This window comes from Harpia harpyja, chromosome 5 (genome assembly GCF_026419915.1).
Source record: "Harpia harpyja isolate bHarHar1 chromosome 5, bHarHar1 primary haplotype, whole genome shotgun sequence".
Lineage (NCBI taxonomy): Eukaryota > Metazoa > Chordata > Aves > Accipitriformes > Accipitridae > Harpia > Harpia harpyja.
The window spans coordinates 10216054-10235224 of record NC_068944.1 but is presented as its reverse complement, the minus strand read 5'-3'; the positions used below and the strand labels follow the sequence as shown (position 1 = coordinate 10235224).

Below are 19171 nucleotides of genomic sequence, written 5' to 3'. Positions count from 1 at the left end.
TAGAATGCAATTTGATTTTTTTTTTCTGAATAAATCTTTTTACCATGTTTAGATTTTTTTAAATAGAATTGTGTTGCACTTTCATGTAGTTTCCTATATCTGTACAACCTAGATGTTACACAGGAACATTTTCCTCAGTTAAACTGTAGATTTTTCCAAAGTAGAATAGCAGATATTCATGTCTTATGTCTTCTTTAACTAAAGAAGCTTTTATTTTATTTAAGTTTTAACGTAATTTGATTTAATACTATTTTATTGTTAGTAAGCAATTGCAGAAGCATAGGAATCCCTTGCTGGAAAATACATTCTTTTTGGCATAGTTGAGAAATCAACTAATTAATTTTGGCAGGGCAATTGCTTTTTGACTGTTTCAGGAACTTGGGTATTTTTACTCACATTATTCTTGCGATTGCATGATCTTAACAATGTTCCTGTGGTTGTGGTGTTTTATTTTGGTTTTTTTTAATGTTCTCTTCCTGTCATTTGTTGCATTAAACAGCCTCAGTTCAGGGACTGTGCCTCTGATCTCACTGTTAATGTTTTTGGATAGTACCACTGTAAAAATAATAAACGTTGCTGCTTTTCAGTTTGCCTTAGAGTGATGTGACTTGTGAGGTCCTATGTTACTAGATACTGCATATTGTCCTAGAAACAGACTTTTTTTTTCCTTGAGAAACAATGGAAGAAAATTTATAATGATAAATTCAAATGATGTAGTTCTGGTTTATATCATTCCACTAAAAAGAAAGGAATATTTGGTAGATAATAAAAGGAATAACAACAGTAACATCTCTCTGTCATGTAGCTTGGTATTGGGATTCCTTTTTTAATGATACAAATCCTTGCCTGCTAAGAATGCTTCCCAGCTCAAGCTTGGTTTTCTGGGGTTAATTTTCACAGAGTTTCTGCCTGGGCTTGAGAAGAGCTCTGTACAAAGGGAGTCAGTACAGCCTAGTGGAGAGCAGAGTCACGAGCATTTGCATCTCTGGAATGTTTTTATTGACAAACGGTAGTCTGCTATTGACATTTGTGTCCCTTGATGATACTTCTATCCTAGCTTATCTTTGCTGGTCAAATGCCTTAATTGTTCTGGCCTTTAATTCAGTCAAAGTTGGAGCACGAGTGGAAGAGAAAAGAGAAGGAACAGGTCTAACAGAGCATCAAGCTTGAGCTGTGAAGCTGCTGGCAACGATCAACCTGTCATAATGTTATGATTTGTTCATTTTTATACCATTTATTAGCCTTTACTTGTTGTGCCATTTGGCCTCCAGGGCAGATAAAGTGCTGTCTAATTTGGTAGGTTTGCTTCTGTCAGAGTGGCCTCGACAGAGAAGGTGTTAGCTGTAGTGACAAATAATCAATAGCTGTCGTTGTCATGAGGAACGTGAGTAGTTGGGCCTTTCATCTGGAGGATTAGAGGTCTAATTGGATTGAGAATAGGGAGGGTGGGCTGTTGGGTAACCCTGTCAGCTATGTTAAGCTGTCAAATGTCAGCCTTCCTGAAAGGAAGAAGGGTTGGTTAGCTTTCAGAAACAAGGAAGAAGACATATGAAAGCTTTTTAAAAAGTAATAGATAGAAAAGTAGAATAGGCTAACATACACTTTAACCCCTTCTTGTTTAATTATATATCTCTCCAGTTAATGAGGGTGCATGGTGTGTGCTCTCTCTGTATCACTCTCTCACGCACACACACACACAGAGACAGAATTTATGTGAAACAGATTTGGCAGCATGATACCAAATCAGACTGGTTCTATGTTTTGAGAAAAAGCCAGTTAACTACTCAGATGGGGAATATAAATGCAAAAGATTGTGACATAGAAGAGGAAAATATCCACCAATGGAAGGAATCACTTAGCAGAAGCTATAAAGAAACTGAATATTTTGTTTTAATATTTTGTTGTAAAGATTTGGCTGTCCGATAGTACCAACATGTTTTTTGAGCTATAAACAGTTGTTTCAACATTGCTGTAAGTAGAGTAAGTACTATGACCCAGTCCAGCATTGGACTGTAAAATTGTCAGCTGAATTTTGTCTGTATTTTCTTACTGTTGCTTTTGATCCCTTGCTCTCTGCCTGTTTCTTGGAGAAAGATTTGTGTTGTTCTAAAGAAGATAAATCCAATGAAAGAGCCAGTATGCTAGTAGAACAAATAATTTTTTCAGATTAATGTCTCAGAAGGTTTACAGTACTACTATTTACCTTACCAGAATAAATAATAGGACTAGATTTTAAAGGAGGATTTGTTTATTTATAAAATTACTAAAATAGTGGTTTCTTTATTTGTCATCTTATTTTGTCATGCTTTTCAAAGCAAGTCTTAACTGCAACCATACCAGTATTTCCTTTTTTTAAGTAACACATTTTCCCTGAGATCTATAGTACTGGGGCAAAGTTACCAATATAACTGGCCACCTCTTACAAGGAGCTAGCATCCTTAACTGCTGATGGCCTTGAAATAGTAAAGTTTTTAGAGAGGGGGAAAAAGCACCCTTTATTTTGTATCAGCTAATTAAACAAAAGACAATTTTATATTTTTCTTCCTTTTTATAGGCTTGTACGTTTTTTTAAATCTCCTTTTTTTTTTTTCTGGGTTTGATCATTTATTCTAAACTGGTGGTTTTACTGTTGGTGTTTCAGTTTGGATTGATTCCCCTGCTGCTCCCCTTATTGATGGCCATTTGGACTCATGACATCGTATTTACTGGTGGTCTGCTGTAAATACTGGCAAACCCATGCTTAATCTCAGGTTTATCTTTGTAGGTTAGACAATGGTGTGAGTATTTCAGAAGCAGAAATCTTGAATGGATTGTCTGTTACCATGCTTCAGTGGCTGAAGTGTCAAAAATCATGGTTTTTTTCCCCTTTGAGATTATCTGCCATGCTCTTGGAGACCCATCTTTGTGTGTGAGTCTGGATTCATCAGTCTTGAATCATTTTTGCTTTTGCAATTAGTTATCTGACAGGTATTGTACCTCTGTCATTTCTAGTCTAGGCTTTATCAGAACTAAACTTCAAACTTTTCACATAATCCAGTTCTTCTGCCTCATCTTTCTCTCCCTGTTTTGTTTCATTGCTTCCCCAACTCTGACTTCATGATCTTGACTTTTTTTTTTGAGTCTGTATAATCTGATTTAATCACATTTAACCTTCCAGTGTGAGCTATAGGAAGGACAGATGAAGAACTGAGATCATGGCCTGCTGTTGTGGCTTTAAGTGTATTGAAGATAGCTGAGATTGCTGAGCTACAAGAGAAGCGTTATGCTGCTGTGGCCAGGCTGGCTTCAGTACCCATAATATCCATGAAGCTGACCCAGTGTTTCTACGCTGTGTTGTAGTCTGCTCTATAGAAGCACTGTGATAAAATGAGCTTTTTCCTGGTAATAAATTAAGCCTAGGCCCATTTATTACTAGAAGATTTTTAAATTATGTTTTTAGCTTACTGAAAACCTGTCCATTCTTCTGAAAAATGTTTTTTTTTTTTTTCAAGTTCCTGCTTTGTTTTTATTCATTATGATAAGAAGTATGTCATAATTCAGTATCTTAATTTCTAGAGCTTTACTTAACACTTGCTACCAAAATCCTTGCCCTATTTTTTTTCTAGATAATTTCCTTGCCATGTCAATGATCTGTGGTTTCCCCATTTTCTCACCTTCTAAGTCTAGCTAGAACATCACTATTAGTGATGTTTTCTTTCTCTTTTCCTCCAGCAATGTCACAGCTATTTTCATTAACCTAATTGACTTATTTTCATTGTACAAACTATTCTCTCTCATTTTCAAGCACGATGTAATTTCACTCCTCTGCATCTCTGCTGTGCTAACTCTTCTCCTTCCTCCATTTGGCTTTGTATCTTCTTCTACCACGTTTCCTGTGCTTGAAATAAGCTTTCGTGATCCAAGCTGCCAGAGGATATTGTATTATCATACTAGTGCCTCTGTTGAGCAGTCTTGATCTCAAGCATTTGAAATGTCATTAAAAATAATAAGAAAAGAAATGTCTCCAACTGCAGTGACTTTCTGAAAGATTTTGAAAATATGAATCAAGTGCAAGCCATGGTAGCAGAACATAGAGAAGCTCTGCTTGTGTTGTGTTTCTGTGTGAAAAGGAACTAATTCTGCATAGCATATGGAATGGTGTCTTAAATGGTGTCTTAATCTGTACAGCCAGCTGGTAGAATTACTTTATTTTCATCTATCAAATTCACGGTGGTACTTTTGTGAGTAAAATTTGGAAGAGCTTCTGAGCTGATGACTTACCCATTGTTAATTTTTCTGAACTTTTCTAAGTCCTCTTCCATAGCAATAATTTTTCTGGCTACTATCAATGAATAAAATAATTCGTATTAGCTCATGAAGAATATCAGTTACCAAGAATGAGAAGGTAAAGTGATCCTGTGCTAAAAAACCATCTTAAGTGAGGACCTAAGGCTAAAAAAATGTATTGGTATATAACTTCAACTCAGAGATTTTTGTTGGGAAGACGGACTAGAACTGAACAGGATGCAGATGTGCTTTAGGACAGTTAGGCAAAATTTTGCCCAGCAAAGGCAAGTACTTTGTGCAGGCATGAGCCATGCTTTTTCTAGAGAATGTTATTCCATGTTGCTTCATGTTTGGCTGTTTTAATGCTTGATGTTTGACTTGCTTATCATGGTTTTCAACTGCTAGCTCTCTTGTACGTACTGTTATCAAATTGCTGTCCCCTCTCTCTCATTTTGCTTTATTCAAAGGATAGGTGGAAATTTCTCTAGCATTTGAACTTGAAAATGGGATTCTTTTTAAACATGGTCTTAACTATACTTGGAGTGTTATGGTTCAGATCTGAATAGATTTAATTTTGTTTCACTTATTGCTGTTCTTTTAGCATGTTTAGCATTGTGGCATCTCTTGGTGCGGAAGAGACTTGCCCAGCTCTTCTCCCAGGACAGTGATGTCTGCTGCTAAGTCTATAACTTAAAAAATACCTTTACAGCCAAAAACATCTCCCTGTTTGAGTGTCCTTTCTAAAACATCATTCTTGCATTAATTGCACCTCTGCAGCTGACCTCACGACTGATCTTTAATGGTTACAAGAAGAAATACTGTTCTTGGGACTGAGAAACCACTTATTTGTTTGTGTCCAAATTTGGCACTGACAAAACAGGACTATCACTAGTATTAGCTCATCAGTTTGGTTTAGTTCAGTTTTGTGAGCTGTTTGGTGATTTTTGTTTGAATGAGGTGACTTTTTCCAGGTATTCTGTAGTAAAAAGTGAAGGTATTTGTTTTCACTGATTATAAATGTTATTCTAATTTTAAGTGAATTAGTTTTGTGTTAAATGTTTCCACATACACTTCAATAAATGTAGTACCAGCAATAGATCACTTTGAAACAGGACACCTTTCTGCTGAATTCTCCAGGAATCTTCTATCAGGTGTCTGACACGTCCTTAATCTGATGCTCAGGCTTGTCATTTGAATCGATAGTATACTAGATGGGATGTCTTCAGCATGCAAGGCTTTTGCTATAGAAGGTATTTGAAAAATAAATTCAGATCTTATGGCCAGCCACAAACTCCAGGAGCACTAATCTTTCATTTGTCTCTCTCTTTGTCTGTAAACAGTTATTTAAATTGTTGATTAAAGAGAATTAGGTGAATCACACTCAAGTCAGAATGGATATGTATAAACTACGTAAGCAAATTCTGTTGTTTCCTGGAAAGCAACAGCTAATGTCAGCATTTCATAAAATACAAAATTAATTAAACTTACCTATTAAAATTATAATTTTTTGGTCTCTTTGTGGAGCAGTTTGGAACCCTTTTTTGTTACATGTTTTTTTATTAATGAAGAATGAAGAATTATTGAAGAAAGCTACCAATTTTTATTAATGAGGAATGATTTCTACTGCAATATTAAGTGATTTATGTTATGAATATCATCTGTATATGTTCAGCCTTGTGATGGGAACATTTAAACATAAATATATATATATATACACACACATAGGACATGTTTTTTAATGTTCTGTTAGTATGGTTTAGATTTGGGAAGATTTTAAGAAACACCAAACTTGAATTGTTATTTTAACTGCCTATAGTCTGAACAAAGAGAAATAAATCTAGTACTTTTATTACTGCTGGGATGTAGTTTGAGTAGCTTACTAGGCTTTGATTTACTTACCAGTACTCTAAGGAGATTATGACTTCATTTTAAATCTCAAACGTCACTGTAGTGTCTATAGAAGCTATAAAATATTGCAGTATATAAAAGTAGCTTCAAGTGTCTCTGATTATTTAAAGTAAGGGTAAACCTACCTTTATTGCAGGTTATTGTCATTATGGGTTGTCTGTCTACTTCTGTAATAGTTCTGGAAACTTCACTGTGGCTGGAGAACTTTTCTCATAAAATAAAATTTGGTATGTAGTTTTGTAACTATTTCACACAGTGGTTTGTTACGGGACTTAAGAGGTTTGAAATATATTTAAATCAATTAAAAGACATGGATTTATTTTCAGATAAAACAGCAGCTAGAATAATAACAAAAAATTCTGGGAAGATAAGCTCAAAAATGAGTATATATGCAAAGTTTTCATTTTGCAAGCATTGTTGCTTCCAGCAGTCTGTAAGGACATCACTTGCACAAGCCCTTAGAGGGGTGCAATTAAGAAGTACAAGGCAGTAGTGACACAGTACTGGTCAGTGCTGCTGAGTAGCAATGGCAATTAGTTTGCTTCCAGAATGAAACAATACTGCACAAAGTTAGGATAAAAAGTAAGGACTTTGACTGGACTGATGGCTGTCATTCAGACTTGTTTTTCAGGTAGAATTCTGTCATGGATAATACTGTTCTTTATAACATTTTTATTAGATTTTAAATAGAAATCTGGACATAGCCTAGAAACATATCTAGAAGAATGAAAGATCATATGAAGTCCATCTAAATATAGGTTTTGTCCTCTTAAAGTATGAGCTTATACAATTTAAATTTTTCTGTATGTAAGCAGATTATGGAGGATTTTTTTTTGTCTTGCTAAAATGCTTTTGAGCAACCATCCTAACTTATGTTTCTGGAAGAGAGGTGGGAAGTTTAGGAGGCATTAGGTAATGTATGTATAACTAAGCAATAAGAGACTTGGACATCTGCAAAACATCAGTTATGTGAGGTATATAGATAATTACTAAAAATGGAAAGAACATTATACTTATGGACATAAATCAAAACTTTACTAGGATTTGAGAAGAATGTGAATATATGAAAATGCCATTTTTAAAAAGACAGACATATTTCAGGATAAACTTTCTTAGTTTTTTAACACTACTCTTAGTTCAAGACTGTTCAAGTTAAAGCTGTTAAGATGAAGAAAATGAATGTAGTAAATATTTTCTAGTACTTGTATTTTGGGGGAGGAGGGAGTCAGTACTTGCTGCCAAATCTTTCAAATCACAATATTTTTTGAAATACAATATTTTTTGAAAACTTAGTCTTTGATTCCTTACGAAGAGGTGGGCAGTGATCCTGTAAACATGCATGATGTGTCTCAGGTTTTCTTGTAAATCCCCAGAGATTGTGTGTTGTGGGTACTTCTGCCTGAATGACTTCAAAAGAACACCACAGGAAAACAAGTTCAGTAACAGTAGAAGAGATCAACTGGAAATGAGAATGCTAATTGCATTTTCATCCTTGAAGTGTTTTTTACATGAAAGCCACTAATTTCTATAGGTAGACCATAAAATTTAGTGCTGAAGAGCCAAGAACACTACACAGAAACAGCATGTACAGACCATGGATACATGAGGTCAAAGGCTGTAAGATACAAACACCTATTTTCCTTCAACTTATGCTGGGAAACAGTTTTACCTTGGCTTTTACAGTACTCGTCAGTTGTCTTCTCTATTGTATTCTTTGACTGTGTGCCAGTTGATAGTTCTGTCTATTCCTATGGAAACCAAGATATTGAAGCCAATCTTGCGAGAGGCTTTAGGGAGAAGTGCTCCAAGTTCAGACCCCGCCTTGCTTTCAGTCAAAATGTCTGATAGTCAGAACTGGCCTCAAGTCGTACTGATGTTCTTGTCTGATGTATTGCCTAAGATGCTTTGCCAGACAGATGAACATGTTCAGCTTGGAAACTGGTAAATAAGGTTTCTATTCAGCTGAGGGGTTCTCTCCAGTTGAGTGTTTTACTTTTGAGTCTAGGATGCTGCTGACAAAGTTGCTAAAAGGGTACTTTGTGAGATTAACCCAATGTCAAAATCAGTGATGTTTTTGCTGTGGTTGACTTGAAAGGATCAGCAAAACATCACATATTTAAATCCGCCAGTGGTTTGTTAGGTAGAAGACATGGCATCATCCTTGTCCACGCAGAGGTAATAAATAGCTTAAAGAATTTTTTTGAAGCTGTAGTTCAATGGTTGACTGTTAAGGGTTATGTCTAAAACAATAATCCTGAAGATTTTCTTTTACTGACTTTTATTTTTCAGTTACATTTTTAATCAAGGAGTTAACTTCTTAGTTTTGCTCAAATTAAAACTACCTAAACACTTGATTTCAAGTTTTCTTGAATTAAACTGGTCCAGCTGTGACTGAAGTTGTTCCAGAGCTAGAAGAAATACTGGTTTAACTCCCTATAATTAATAAAATTTACATTATTATATTTTATCTGTCTGTTCAGAGACGGGCTGTTTCCATTCACTCCGCAGCAGCTTTACTGAAGATGCGTGTGGAAATCAAGTCTTCTGACTATATTCTGCAAGCTGATTAGGGAGTGCAGAGAATAGGAAGGAGTAGTTTCTCTACTACCTCTGCTGACTTTGTTTATAATAGTCAGTATAGACTACCACGGTGAGTAGACAGTATGCAGCAAAAATGAGCTAAGAATTACTATCTTCAGTGTCTAATTCTTGCCCAGTGTACCAAGCATATGTCTCAAAGGTTGAGGGGAATATTTGAAAGGGTTGAGAATGTCCTTATAACTGCTGTGTTTAATAGAAACACTTCACTGTATTTGTTCTGTAGGACTTTGCAATCAGATTGATGAATGTGATCAGCTTACTTTTAAATTTGTAAAATAATTTGATTTATTCACCTTCCCTTTTGGTGTGGTTTCATCCAACAGTGACAATATTTTTGCATCTGCCATGTTTTAATGAAGAATGATTGATCCAACTGTTAAGATTCATGAATAAAATAGAATTTCCTTCCCCATTCATGGTTTACATATCAATGGGGAAAAAAGTTATTGGGAGCTTGTCTGTGATTCTAATTTTGTGTATCCTTGATATAGCATTTGAAATTTAAAATATATTAAAATGTATTAACATTTAAACATATTGAAAATCTTATATAAAATTGATCATGAGCTTATTTGCTCAAATAAGAATATTCTGTGTGTTGAACTTGTATGGCAATATAGCTCGTGATAATCAGAGAGACAGCCTGCTATTTTGATGGCAACTTTACTCATTTTCACTAGAAATTGGGGTTCTAAGTAGCTATATTGATTTTATTTTATTTTATTTTTTTCATGAACTATTAAAAAAAATTTACTGATATTCAAGGAGTGTAAGAATGGTGCAGTCATATATGTTTAAAGGGTAGCTCTTACAGGGCTTATAGCTGTTGTAACCAGGCAATATGAATTCAGTTTCAGTGCATTAGAAATCAAGAAGTTTCACTATTTCATGCATAGATAATTTTTCAAAACACAAGTGTTAAATTAATTTATAAATATAAATAATCCTTATTTGCAATTTAATTAATATATCTACTTGCAAGTCTCTATTTTGATAACTTTTCTTCTGAAGAATCCTTGTCAGATTTCTGGCAGTTAGGTGATAATATAAGCATATCAAAATGCTCCTTTTGATGTATGGATTTAATTTGCTTTTGGAACAGTATCCTGTTCCTATATGTATCAAATTAGAAGTATGATAGTCACAGCTTCTGGTTTTGGTAAGTGCTTTGTTTGTTCACTGAAAAGCTACTAAAACTGGCAGGTGTTGGTGACAGAAAGTCCTTCGTATGTTCCATGTCATTCTAAGTTGTTTCTGATGTTCTGAGAATGTGCTGCTTCTCAAAGGGATACTAATAGATGAAACAACCTCTGAAGAAACCACATGAACAGTCCCTTTTCTTTCCAAAGTTATTAAAATTCTCAGGTTTTGAAAATTTGTGACCAAGTTGATCTGTGGGGTGAAGCATCCTCTATTCAGCACCTACTCACTGGAAAGAGAGAGAGTGAGTATGTATGTTTGTGTATATAGTAAGATTATCTTCTGTAAGATTGAGTAGGTCAAAGACAGCAGTTTCTACTCTGTGAACATAAGCAGGTTAAATTCAGTTGCCATTTTTGCTTTAAAGGGAAAGCTCATGGATATGTTTATCTTTTAAAGGCTTAGATAGCAATTAAGGAGTTCAAGTTTTTTGACTTTCAGTGCTTCTTGAAAGCATCTAACAACAAAGAGCTGTTCTCAACTTCGACTGTAGCATCTGTGCTAGTCTGTTGGCAAAGCGTGCTAATGTAGTGCAAAGTGGCTGCTATATTCTGCTTGGATTTTAAGTTAATATCTAAATTACTTCCATGTTGTTCATATTTCACCTCAGTGAGTGCACAATACAATTTATTATTTGTTAATGTGTAGATTTATACTGAGTTTAGAAACTCACATGTCACTATTAAAAAGTACAGACAATTTTGTGTTTCAGATATGAGCAACAATTAAATCTTAACTCCAACTTTTAAGGAGTCCTGGATTTAAAAGATTTAATATCTAATCTGACTGTTAAAAAATCACAGCAATCTATTTCACTTTTTTAGTTGTCTTAGAATAAGAACTAGTATATTTGAGGCAGAATGTGCTTCGCTGGAAAAGGAGATCAGTGGCCTGCTATGCTAAATTTCCATGCACCTTTCCAGTTCTCGTTCTGCCCCAAACTGGGTCTAAACCAAAGGAACAGTGTACATGAGTGAATATGTAGGAAATAAACTATGATCCAATTTGTTTTCCTGCTCTCAAGCGGTTGTTATATATCCAGCTGTACTTTCTTAAATATGATTTATGAGTTTAAAAAGGAAAATTAAAACGTGAATGATATTTAAAGACAGTAAAAGTATAATTACTGCCCGTGCTATGATTGGTGTATTATCAGAAAAACAGACATGTTTTATCTTTGCAATTAATTCAACTGTAATAATTTTGTGGTGTTCTGTTTGTGAAAGAGTAAAAGTAACTGCATTATATATTATATTCCTCTGAAGAGGAGTTATTGATCATTAAATGGTCTCTCTTTTCACAAAAGAATACTGACAAAATTGTGTTAAAATGTCTTACATAAGTGCTGCTTAATTAATAATGAATATATTTCAAAAATCAAAATTTAATAAGCTAATAAATTATTAAACTATGGTGGAATGTATAATTATCAGATCATAGAATCATAGAATCATTTCGGTTGGAAAAGACCTTCAAGATCATCGAGTCCAACCATTAACCATGCCCCCTAAACCATGCCCTGGAGTACCCTGTCCACTCGCTTTTTGAATACCTCCAGGGATGGTGACTCAACCTCCGAAATCCCTACTGTCATGGATGGTGGACTTGCTGCACTGTTTCTCCTTCTCTGTTGTCTTCGAACGCACCCCTTTAAACAGGTTGACCGTCGTGCTTCTGCTTTTGTGGGGACTTTTATTTTACCACTTGCCTGCAGTCTTCTGTGCACTTGCTGACCAGGCTTAGTTACTGCAGTTCTCTATCGGGGGCTGTGGTCAGTGGTTAATGCCTGATTTTGATAAATCTCATCTTAACAGTACAGAAACAGCAAGGGACAAGGCGCAAAAGAGTTTTAATCAATGAAGCATTCTTTGGGAATCATAACGTTGCAGAATTTGTGGTGTTCAATAACATTTTTGACTACTGGTAAATAATGTTTTAAATAGGAAGAAAAGTAGCTGAGAGGAGTAGCTAACCTCAATAGCATGCAAGAATTTAAAATTAGTTTCTAAGGGATAAATATGTAGATATAAATAGAAAATTGGGTAAAATGTGCACCACACTGTCAGCAGTAGGTTCTTCAAGACTAACTGGGTATTTTGCTAGCTGATTTTTCTAGATATAAATTCAATAGATTGCCTTTTTAGGCCTGTACAAAAATATTTACTGTAGTGCTAGATGGAAAATCGCAAGTTAAATGGGAAATTAGGACACAAAATGTAAGGGTATGTTAAAGAATTTGATAATGAACTGAAGACAAATACAGTTGAAATATGAACTGTAACATCAGAAGGAGTGTATTAGAATTCCTCAACAGTTGCACTTGAATCTAGTATTAGTCGATATTTTTCATTAACAAACTTAGCGTCACAAGTAGTACTTTTTCTAAGGACGCTTCAGAGTGACAAAAGATTAGGCATTATTGTCAGTCATAGGCAGGATTAGAGTGTCTGGGATACCAGAAGTATGAGAACACTGGAAGTAATTGAAATGGTTGGAAATATGATAGTCCAAAGTGCAAGTCGGGGGGGGGAGGCAGGGGAGGCAGAAAAATTTATTCTATGTCTTGTGAATTTATTATTTGAAAATGACTAAGAAGGATGTCAATGTGCTAACTGGTCGGAGAATGTACTTAATTGATGAAAAGATTGCAGGTTTTGGTATATCAGATAAGATATTTGCACTAGCAATAGACAAGTATCATTGCTGTTCAGTAAGCTACTTAGTGGGACCTCTTCTGGTATGCTCTGTAATCTCCGCTTGCTTGTGCTCAAAACGAATGAGTTCAAACTAGAATGAGTACAGAGAGGTGACAATATTTTGGGGGGAATGTGGGGTTTATCTTTTGTTATTGAGATAAAAGACCGATACTTGTTTAGGTTTTAAAACCTGCACTGTACTTTCATGGGTAGAAAGAGTGAAGTGTGTGTGTGTGGGTGTCTTAAAAAAAAGGACAAACAAAACCTAAAAAACCCAGCCCAAAACTGAGAGAAATGGGGAAGAAAATCCCAAACACCATAATTCCACTTAAAAGAAATGTCTAGGAATTTTTTGAAAAGGATTAGATGTTCTTACTCCCCATGGTACTGGAGGATTGGATTTAGTAACTTACAAGGTCAATTTTAACCTTCAGTTCTAATTTGTGGTTTATCTGTAAATATTTCTAAGGCTTTCTATTCCACTGGAAGTATATGCCCTGACTGCATCTTCAGTGCTTACGACTGTTGGCAATGAAGAGCCCTTAAAAACCACCTCCTTTGTAAGGATCACTTTTAAATTGTTTTATGTTGTTTTGGTCTGTCTGCTCCCAGTACTGGGAAAGCAGGTATGTAATTTTGAATTGAAGCCAAAGTAGCATCTTCATGGTTTAACAGCTTGGCATTCTTTTTAATGACCCCTGCCGTGTTTACCAGGAGGTTATATAGAGATGCTGGGCTGCCTTCTTCCTAGTTCTCTAGCAACGCTTACAGTCAAATAAATCTTCACAAGCCTATTGTAGGTGTTCAGAAAACCAAGTGTAGCTGTGCTGTAACAGTCGGTAGTCAGCTCATGTGTGCTACATTATGAATTATTACAAATCAGTCTTTCAAGTCATGTTAAATATTTCATATGGATTAGAATTGTTATGCTTTTTGAAAATGTGGTCTCAGCAACGAATAGGGAAATAAGCAATTTTTCTATATGTATTGGCCTCTTTTAACCCACTGATGACTGAGTCACCATCCCTGGAGGTATTCAAAAAGCGAGTGGATAGGGTACTCCAGGGCATGGTTTAGGGGGCATGGTTAATGGTTGGACTTGATGATCTTGAAGGTCTTTTCCAACCGAAATGATTCTATGATTCTATGATTCTATGACAAGGTGATGGTAGCCTATGGATGTGCTTTTGGTGTTTGGAGAGGTGCACATATTCCTCTGACTCTTAGCCTTATGTTGTACAGCTCAGTTTCTCCCTTTATAAAATGGTGTTATATTTATCTACCTATGTAGTATGTTTTTAAAATCCAAAGATGAAAAGTGCAACCTCAGAGGTACATCAACACTACAGGGTAGGAGAAGTGGTTAGTCAGAGTGTAGAAGCACATGGTTATGTAATGACCAAGTTAACTCACCAAGAAATAGTGGCATGAGAAGGGAAATAAATTTTCAGAGCTCTGTTGCACATCAGCAGAATGTTTCTAGAACCCAGATGAACTCTTTAAAGCAAGCTTGTATGTCTCTGAAATACTTAAAAGTTTGCTATGCAAAATACTTCAGTGTCATTCATCATTATGTGCCCAGGAGAATTTTATTTGGGATTCTGCAAAATCTTCTTGATTGGTGCATAATAAATGGCAATCTGGACTACAGTGAAACTGATATGATGCCTTTCATTTAGGATTTAGATGAAATAGTTCTATTTCCCCCTTCCCTTTATCCTTCCCATTTCTTGTAGAGCCACATCTGGTACAGGAGAGGGATATCAATTTATTGAGGCTTTAGCCATATAAAATGGAAGTAATACAAGGAGTAAGAATATTAACAGATTAAGAGGGTTGGTTCCTGTTCTATTAATAAGTGTACTTGTCTACTGTCTTTTGGTGTTAGCTGTAGTTTGGAAAAGTGTTTGGACCCTTATCTATTTAATGACTATCCAGGAGACATCTGTGATGAAACTTAGTTTCAATATATGCACACTTGGTATTAAGATGATAATGACACCACCATTTCAGATGGTGTTTTATTTTACATAACAACAGTCAGTAATCCAGGTTTTTACATTTATGTATTTTATATGATGTCACTTTAAATGTCCCTGTTGCTGTTACAGGCTTTGACTTTCAGTTCACAGAAGGAAAATTTTATACATTTTACAGGAACTGTACTCAGTTTCTTTTCAATTCTGAATCACAAAAGCATCAGATTTTAGCCAGCTAAGCGGAGAGGAAGTAAGATGTTGCAAGTAAGTATTAATTGCAGTTGTTGTTCTTCTTTTATCTTCTGATAGCTGAGCAGTGATCCCAACTGCCATTGCTGGCATTGCCAGGCTTCTACCAAATGTAGCAGAGCACTGTACATGACCTCTCTGCTGGCAAGTTAAGCTGTCTGGGTGTCAGAGGGAACATGGATGGTGTCTCACAGTTGAGGAGAGAATATCCTGTCACCTGTTAAGGAGGTTAACACTCATATATGCTAAAAAATTTCTGGAAGAATTTTGCTTACATGTAGAATAATACCTTTTACAAGAAACAGAATTAACTGCAGCAATTTGTTGTTAGCTCTGTGGTAGTTTAAGATTCAGGCTTTAACAATGCATCTTGGAATGTATTAAATTATCTACATGTATTGAAAAGGTAAATTAAAAAAATCCATTAACAACTCTGAATCTTTCTTATACTGCTAGATACCATGTGGGGAACAAAAATGTCTGCCAAAACCTCTTTTTCATTTTGGATGCTGGAATATTTGCACAGCTGTATTTTTATGATAGTGTTTTCTATGTTAGGTTGGTTGGTCTATTGCGCTACCTATTACCAGAGAGCCAGCTAGTAGAGGTGGGTAACATTATTTAAACCTTCCCAACAGTAATATGAAAATATGATTCCTCTAAGTGTTGCAGTACAATTGAAGTGTTTTGGATAATGGACTAGTAGGAACCTGTGTCTGTTCATTTGGCGGAAGGCTCATACCTGGCCCAGAAGGGCTTTAGGTGTTAAAAGTGGCTTCGCAGTGATGCTGGAATCTCTCCCTTTCCCTATACCCATATGCCCATGTTAGGTTGAGTCACATACTAGATCTCCTGTTCTCCATTAGGTTGCTAGGGAAGAAGACTGCCACTAATCCAAGGAAAGGAAAAAGAAATGTTCTTTCCCTAATCTTCCGACTGCTGAGTGAAGGTACCATGGGCCAAGTTCTGAGGAAGTGTTTGAAACAGAGACACTGGGTGACTTAAAGCAGGGTTGTGCCGGGCTGTATAACGTGGCATGATGTGAAGTGTGAGGCTAATGTTTTTAGTGCATTAGTAATACAACCATCAGTAATTTCAGTATCAACCTACAATTAGAATCATAACAACACTGTTATCAGTACAGAGCTTGTTTTTTCTTTAGTCTTTTGCTTAGGTGACCGTATGGGGCAGATTGACCTCCGCTGGTTGCCAAATGCCCACCCAGCCGCTCTCTCACTCCCCCTCCTCAACAGGCCAGGGAGAGAAAATAGGTTGAAAAAGCTGCTTTAGATGGATGAAGAGATAAACACATTATCTCATCGGCCCAGAAAAGTAGGTAGAAAAGAGTTTACTGGCAATTTTCCACTGGAACCTGTTCCTGGCAATAGAGTCATATTGAAAATACTAGGCAGGTGGGTTTTTTTCTGAGTGAATCTGCAGTTTTGGGGATAACTTTTTCAGTTTCAGGGATGATCTGAATTCTGGCAAATTCATTGATTCCAACTAAGATGTTTCTCCCATTGCTCTTTTCTCTGTTGAAACATTCAGGAAAGTTTTTCTGACTACTTAGCAGTTAAGCTTGGGGTCCAGAACTTTCTTCAAAGTCATTATTTGATAGCAGAGCAATGATTGCTTATTGAACTATCTGTCTACCAAAAAATGTGTTATACTCCATTGCAGTTAGGGTATGTGGCTGAAATTCTGAAATAGCAGAAGTATTTAGTTTGTCATTAGTTTAGTTGATTAGTTGATTATGATTATGATTAGTTGTCAGCTGTTCTCTGAAATGGTGCTATAGTTTGCATACAGAGTTGAGTTTTTTGGTTAAAAATAATTTTAATAGAATATAAAGGAATTTTAAGAATCAGCATTGGAATAGTAAATTTTGGCTACCAGGAACTCAGTTTTCTGTACCAGTATTTAATAGAGTTTGCTCATCATGTTTTCACAGTATAACAGAATCATTTCAGAGACATTATCAATGTTAAGAGACCATGGAGTGACCCAAAGCACTTCATGCTGCCCAGGAATCTTTAGGCCAACCAAGTGCATTTTCTATGTGTGAAAACTAGCAAGCTTAAAGACTTGTTATACACAAGAATTTTATAAAAATGAAGGAATTCGGATAGTAACTGCTTTTCAGATTAAGCATACTTTTTTTCCCCCTCCACCTAGTAAGACCTAAATTAAATCTGCATTCAAGACATGTTGATACATTGCATATTTACAAACTTAAGCAGTAATCAATTGGAGGTGGGTAATTTTTCCTTTGTCATTTATAGGGATGGTGTTATTTTCTAACAAGTGAAAGGAACACAGTAACATTCATGGTATTACTAAAGAACAGCAGTCAGGAGTAAGAGCATGAATAAGATCATTACAAATAAGTAATATAAGTGCAGGTGTTTTCTGTGGTGGTGTTTTAAAAAAAAAATCTTAAATCATTTGGAAGAAACAGAATCTTTTTTGTTTCAGAATGAGGGGATTTATTACAGGTTCATTTCCTAAGGAGAGGGATTTGTTGGTGGCTAAGCATGTAACAGAATAATGTAGTACTAACTGGTGGAAAAATGTCTAACAGTAAAAATAAAATACAGTATAGGGAAAGGAACTCTAATAATAAAAATGCATGTTTCCTTAGTTTTATGTATTATTTTAACTTTGACTCTTCAGCTAAATTCATTCAAAAAGCACAATATACTTGTAAATCTTCCAATAAATATCCATCAACAAGAGAAAATCAATTTTTTTTTTCATGTGTATGCATGCACATTGAGCAGGAAACACTGAAAACAAACCAAATGCATTATCCTCTGTGATGGAGAAAAGCAGCTATATTTCTTCCAAGACTAATATTCTCTCAAGTTATTTAATGTTGCCTTCCCCCAGTCTAATTCCCAACCACGTCATGATACATTGCGATTTTTTGCTAGTTTTTTTTTTCTTTTTTTAATGAGTTTTGCAAATTCTTCTTATATTTACCCATAAAATATAATGGCAATAATGAGGAGATTTCTCATCCCTAACTCATTCCCAAATTTATCATGAATTCAAGGGTGTTCTGCGTGGATTAGTAGCTGTGCAGACGTTATGCTGTTCTGCCTCTGTACTTCAATACGTGCCTTGATGTATGTCTGTGTATTAAAGGGGCAAAATCCTAGGGTTATGCTTTCCCTGACACCCAGCAGAAGAAAGAGAATTAGTCAGTCAAGACTCGCTGTGAATGCTGTTGAAGAGTACAGTAGCCGTGCTGTCTCTGGCAAGAGAAGTTTGCATTTTCAGGCAGGTTTGTGGTAAGATTTTTGGCAGACTTTTCTTGTAGGCTTTCATGGAAGAGCACGGACCGATGGCAATAAACTGTAGAAGCAGGAAGAGGTTATTTTGTCTGAGCTCATTCATGATTTGCTTTCCCTGTTTTGTATTTTAAAATAAAATAGTGTAGCAAGGGAAAAAAAAAATCAAATTCATTTATTTTAGGCGAACTTGGTGAAATCCATTCTGCCCACATAAAGCTCAACTCTTCTATGTTTATTAGACAAAGAGCAGAACAGTAATACATGTAAAATCAGCCCTTCCAGTGTTTATGGCTGCTATGAAAAAGGAAACAAGAATGTTTTTATTCCCTAGCACTGGATACTGTGGGGACCTCTGGAATCCTTTGGCCCATCTACACCCTACCATTCTGCTGAGGAAGTGATTTGCAATTCTGAGCCTTATGATACAGAGGTGCCCCCATTCATTAGCACTGCTTGCACTTGTCTACATGGTTACCTTTTCTCATTGTTTTTCCAAAGACAGTCTAAAGGGACTAAGTTAACATACAGGATTTATAAAAGAATTGTAGCAGACTGAAATATGTGAATTTGCAGGTAGTTCCAGAGGCAGAAGAATCCAAAGACATGACTTCTATTGATTTGAGTGTCACCTGTCCTGTGTACATTGTCTAATAAAGCTTCATCAAATGCTGCAGCTTTTCTCTGAGTGGGGGGAATTAGTACAATTTTTCTTCTCTTCTGAGCTTTCTCTTTTCATTATATTTATGGGTAATTGATACTTTTACTTAAACTGTCAATATGTGAAATTGTCAAAACCCAGTATTTTGGGAAACATTGGGAGACAGTGAGCAAAATTGGGAGACGGAACACTCTTTTCACTTTAGGAAAGGTTAAAAGTTAGAGTGGGGAAAGAATAGGGGTGTTTAAAACATGATCACACAAGCTAGATCCGGATGTTTTGCTTTAATGAGTTATCGCTCCAGCTGTTACTGCTCTT

At 35.7% G+C, this 19171-nt stretch overlaps 1 protein-coding gene across 5 annotated transcripts in view; it reads left to right on the top strand.

The window, feature by feature from the left end:
• INVS (inversin) overlaps positions 1 to 19171 on the top strand; it is a 97944-nt gene that overhangs the window by 21087 nt on the left and 57686 nt on the right. Inside the window, exon 1 of one of the 5 annotated variants that reach the window (XM_052788571.1) lies at positions 8691 to 8824. The exons of 3 other annotated variants lie outside the window; for them this stretch is intronic. Coding sequence is in view for 1 of the 2 variants with exons in the window: in XM_052788570.1 (XP_052644530.1) it covers positions 14906 to 14914 (9 nt within the window). In the remaining variant the exon portion in view is untranslated. Of the gene's footprint in view, positions 1 to 8690; positions 8825 to 14779; positions 14915 to 19171 lie in introns of those variants that run through there. One more of the 5 variants, XM_052788570.1, reaches the window with a different exon arrangement.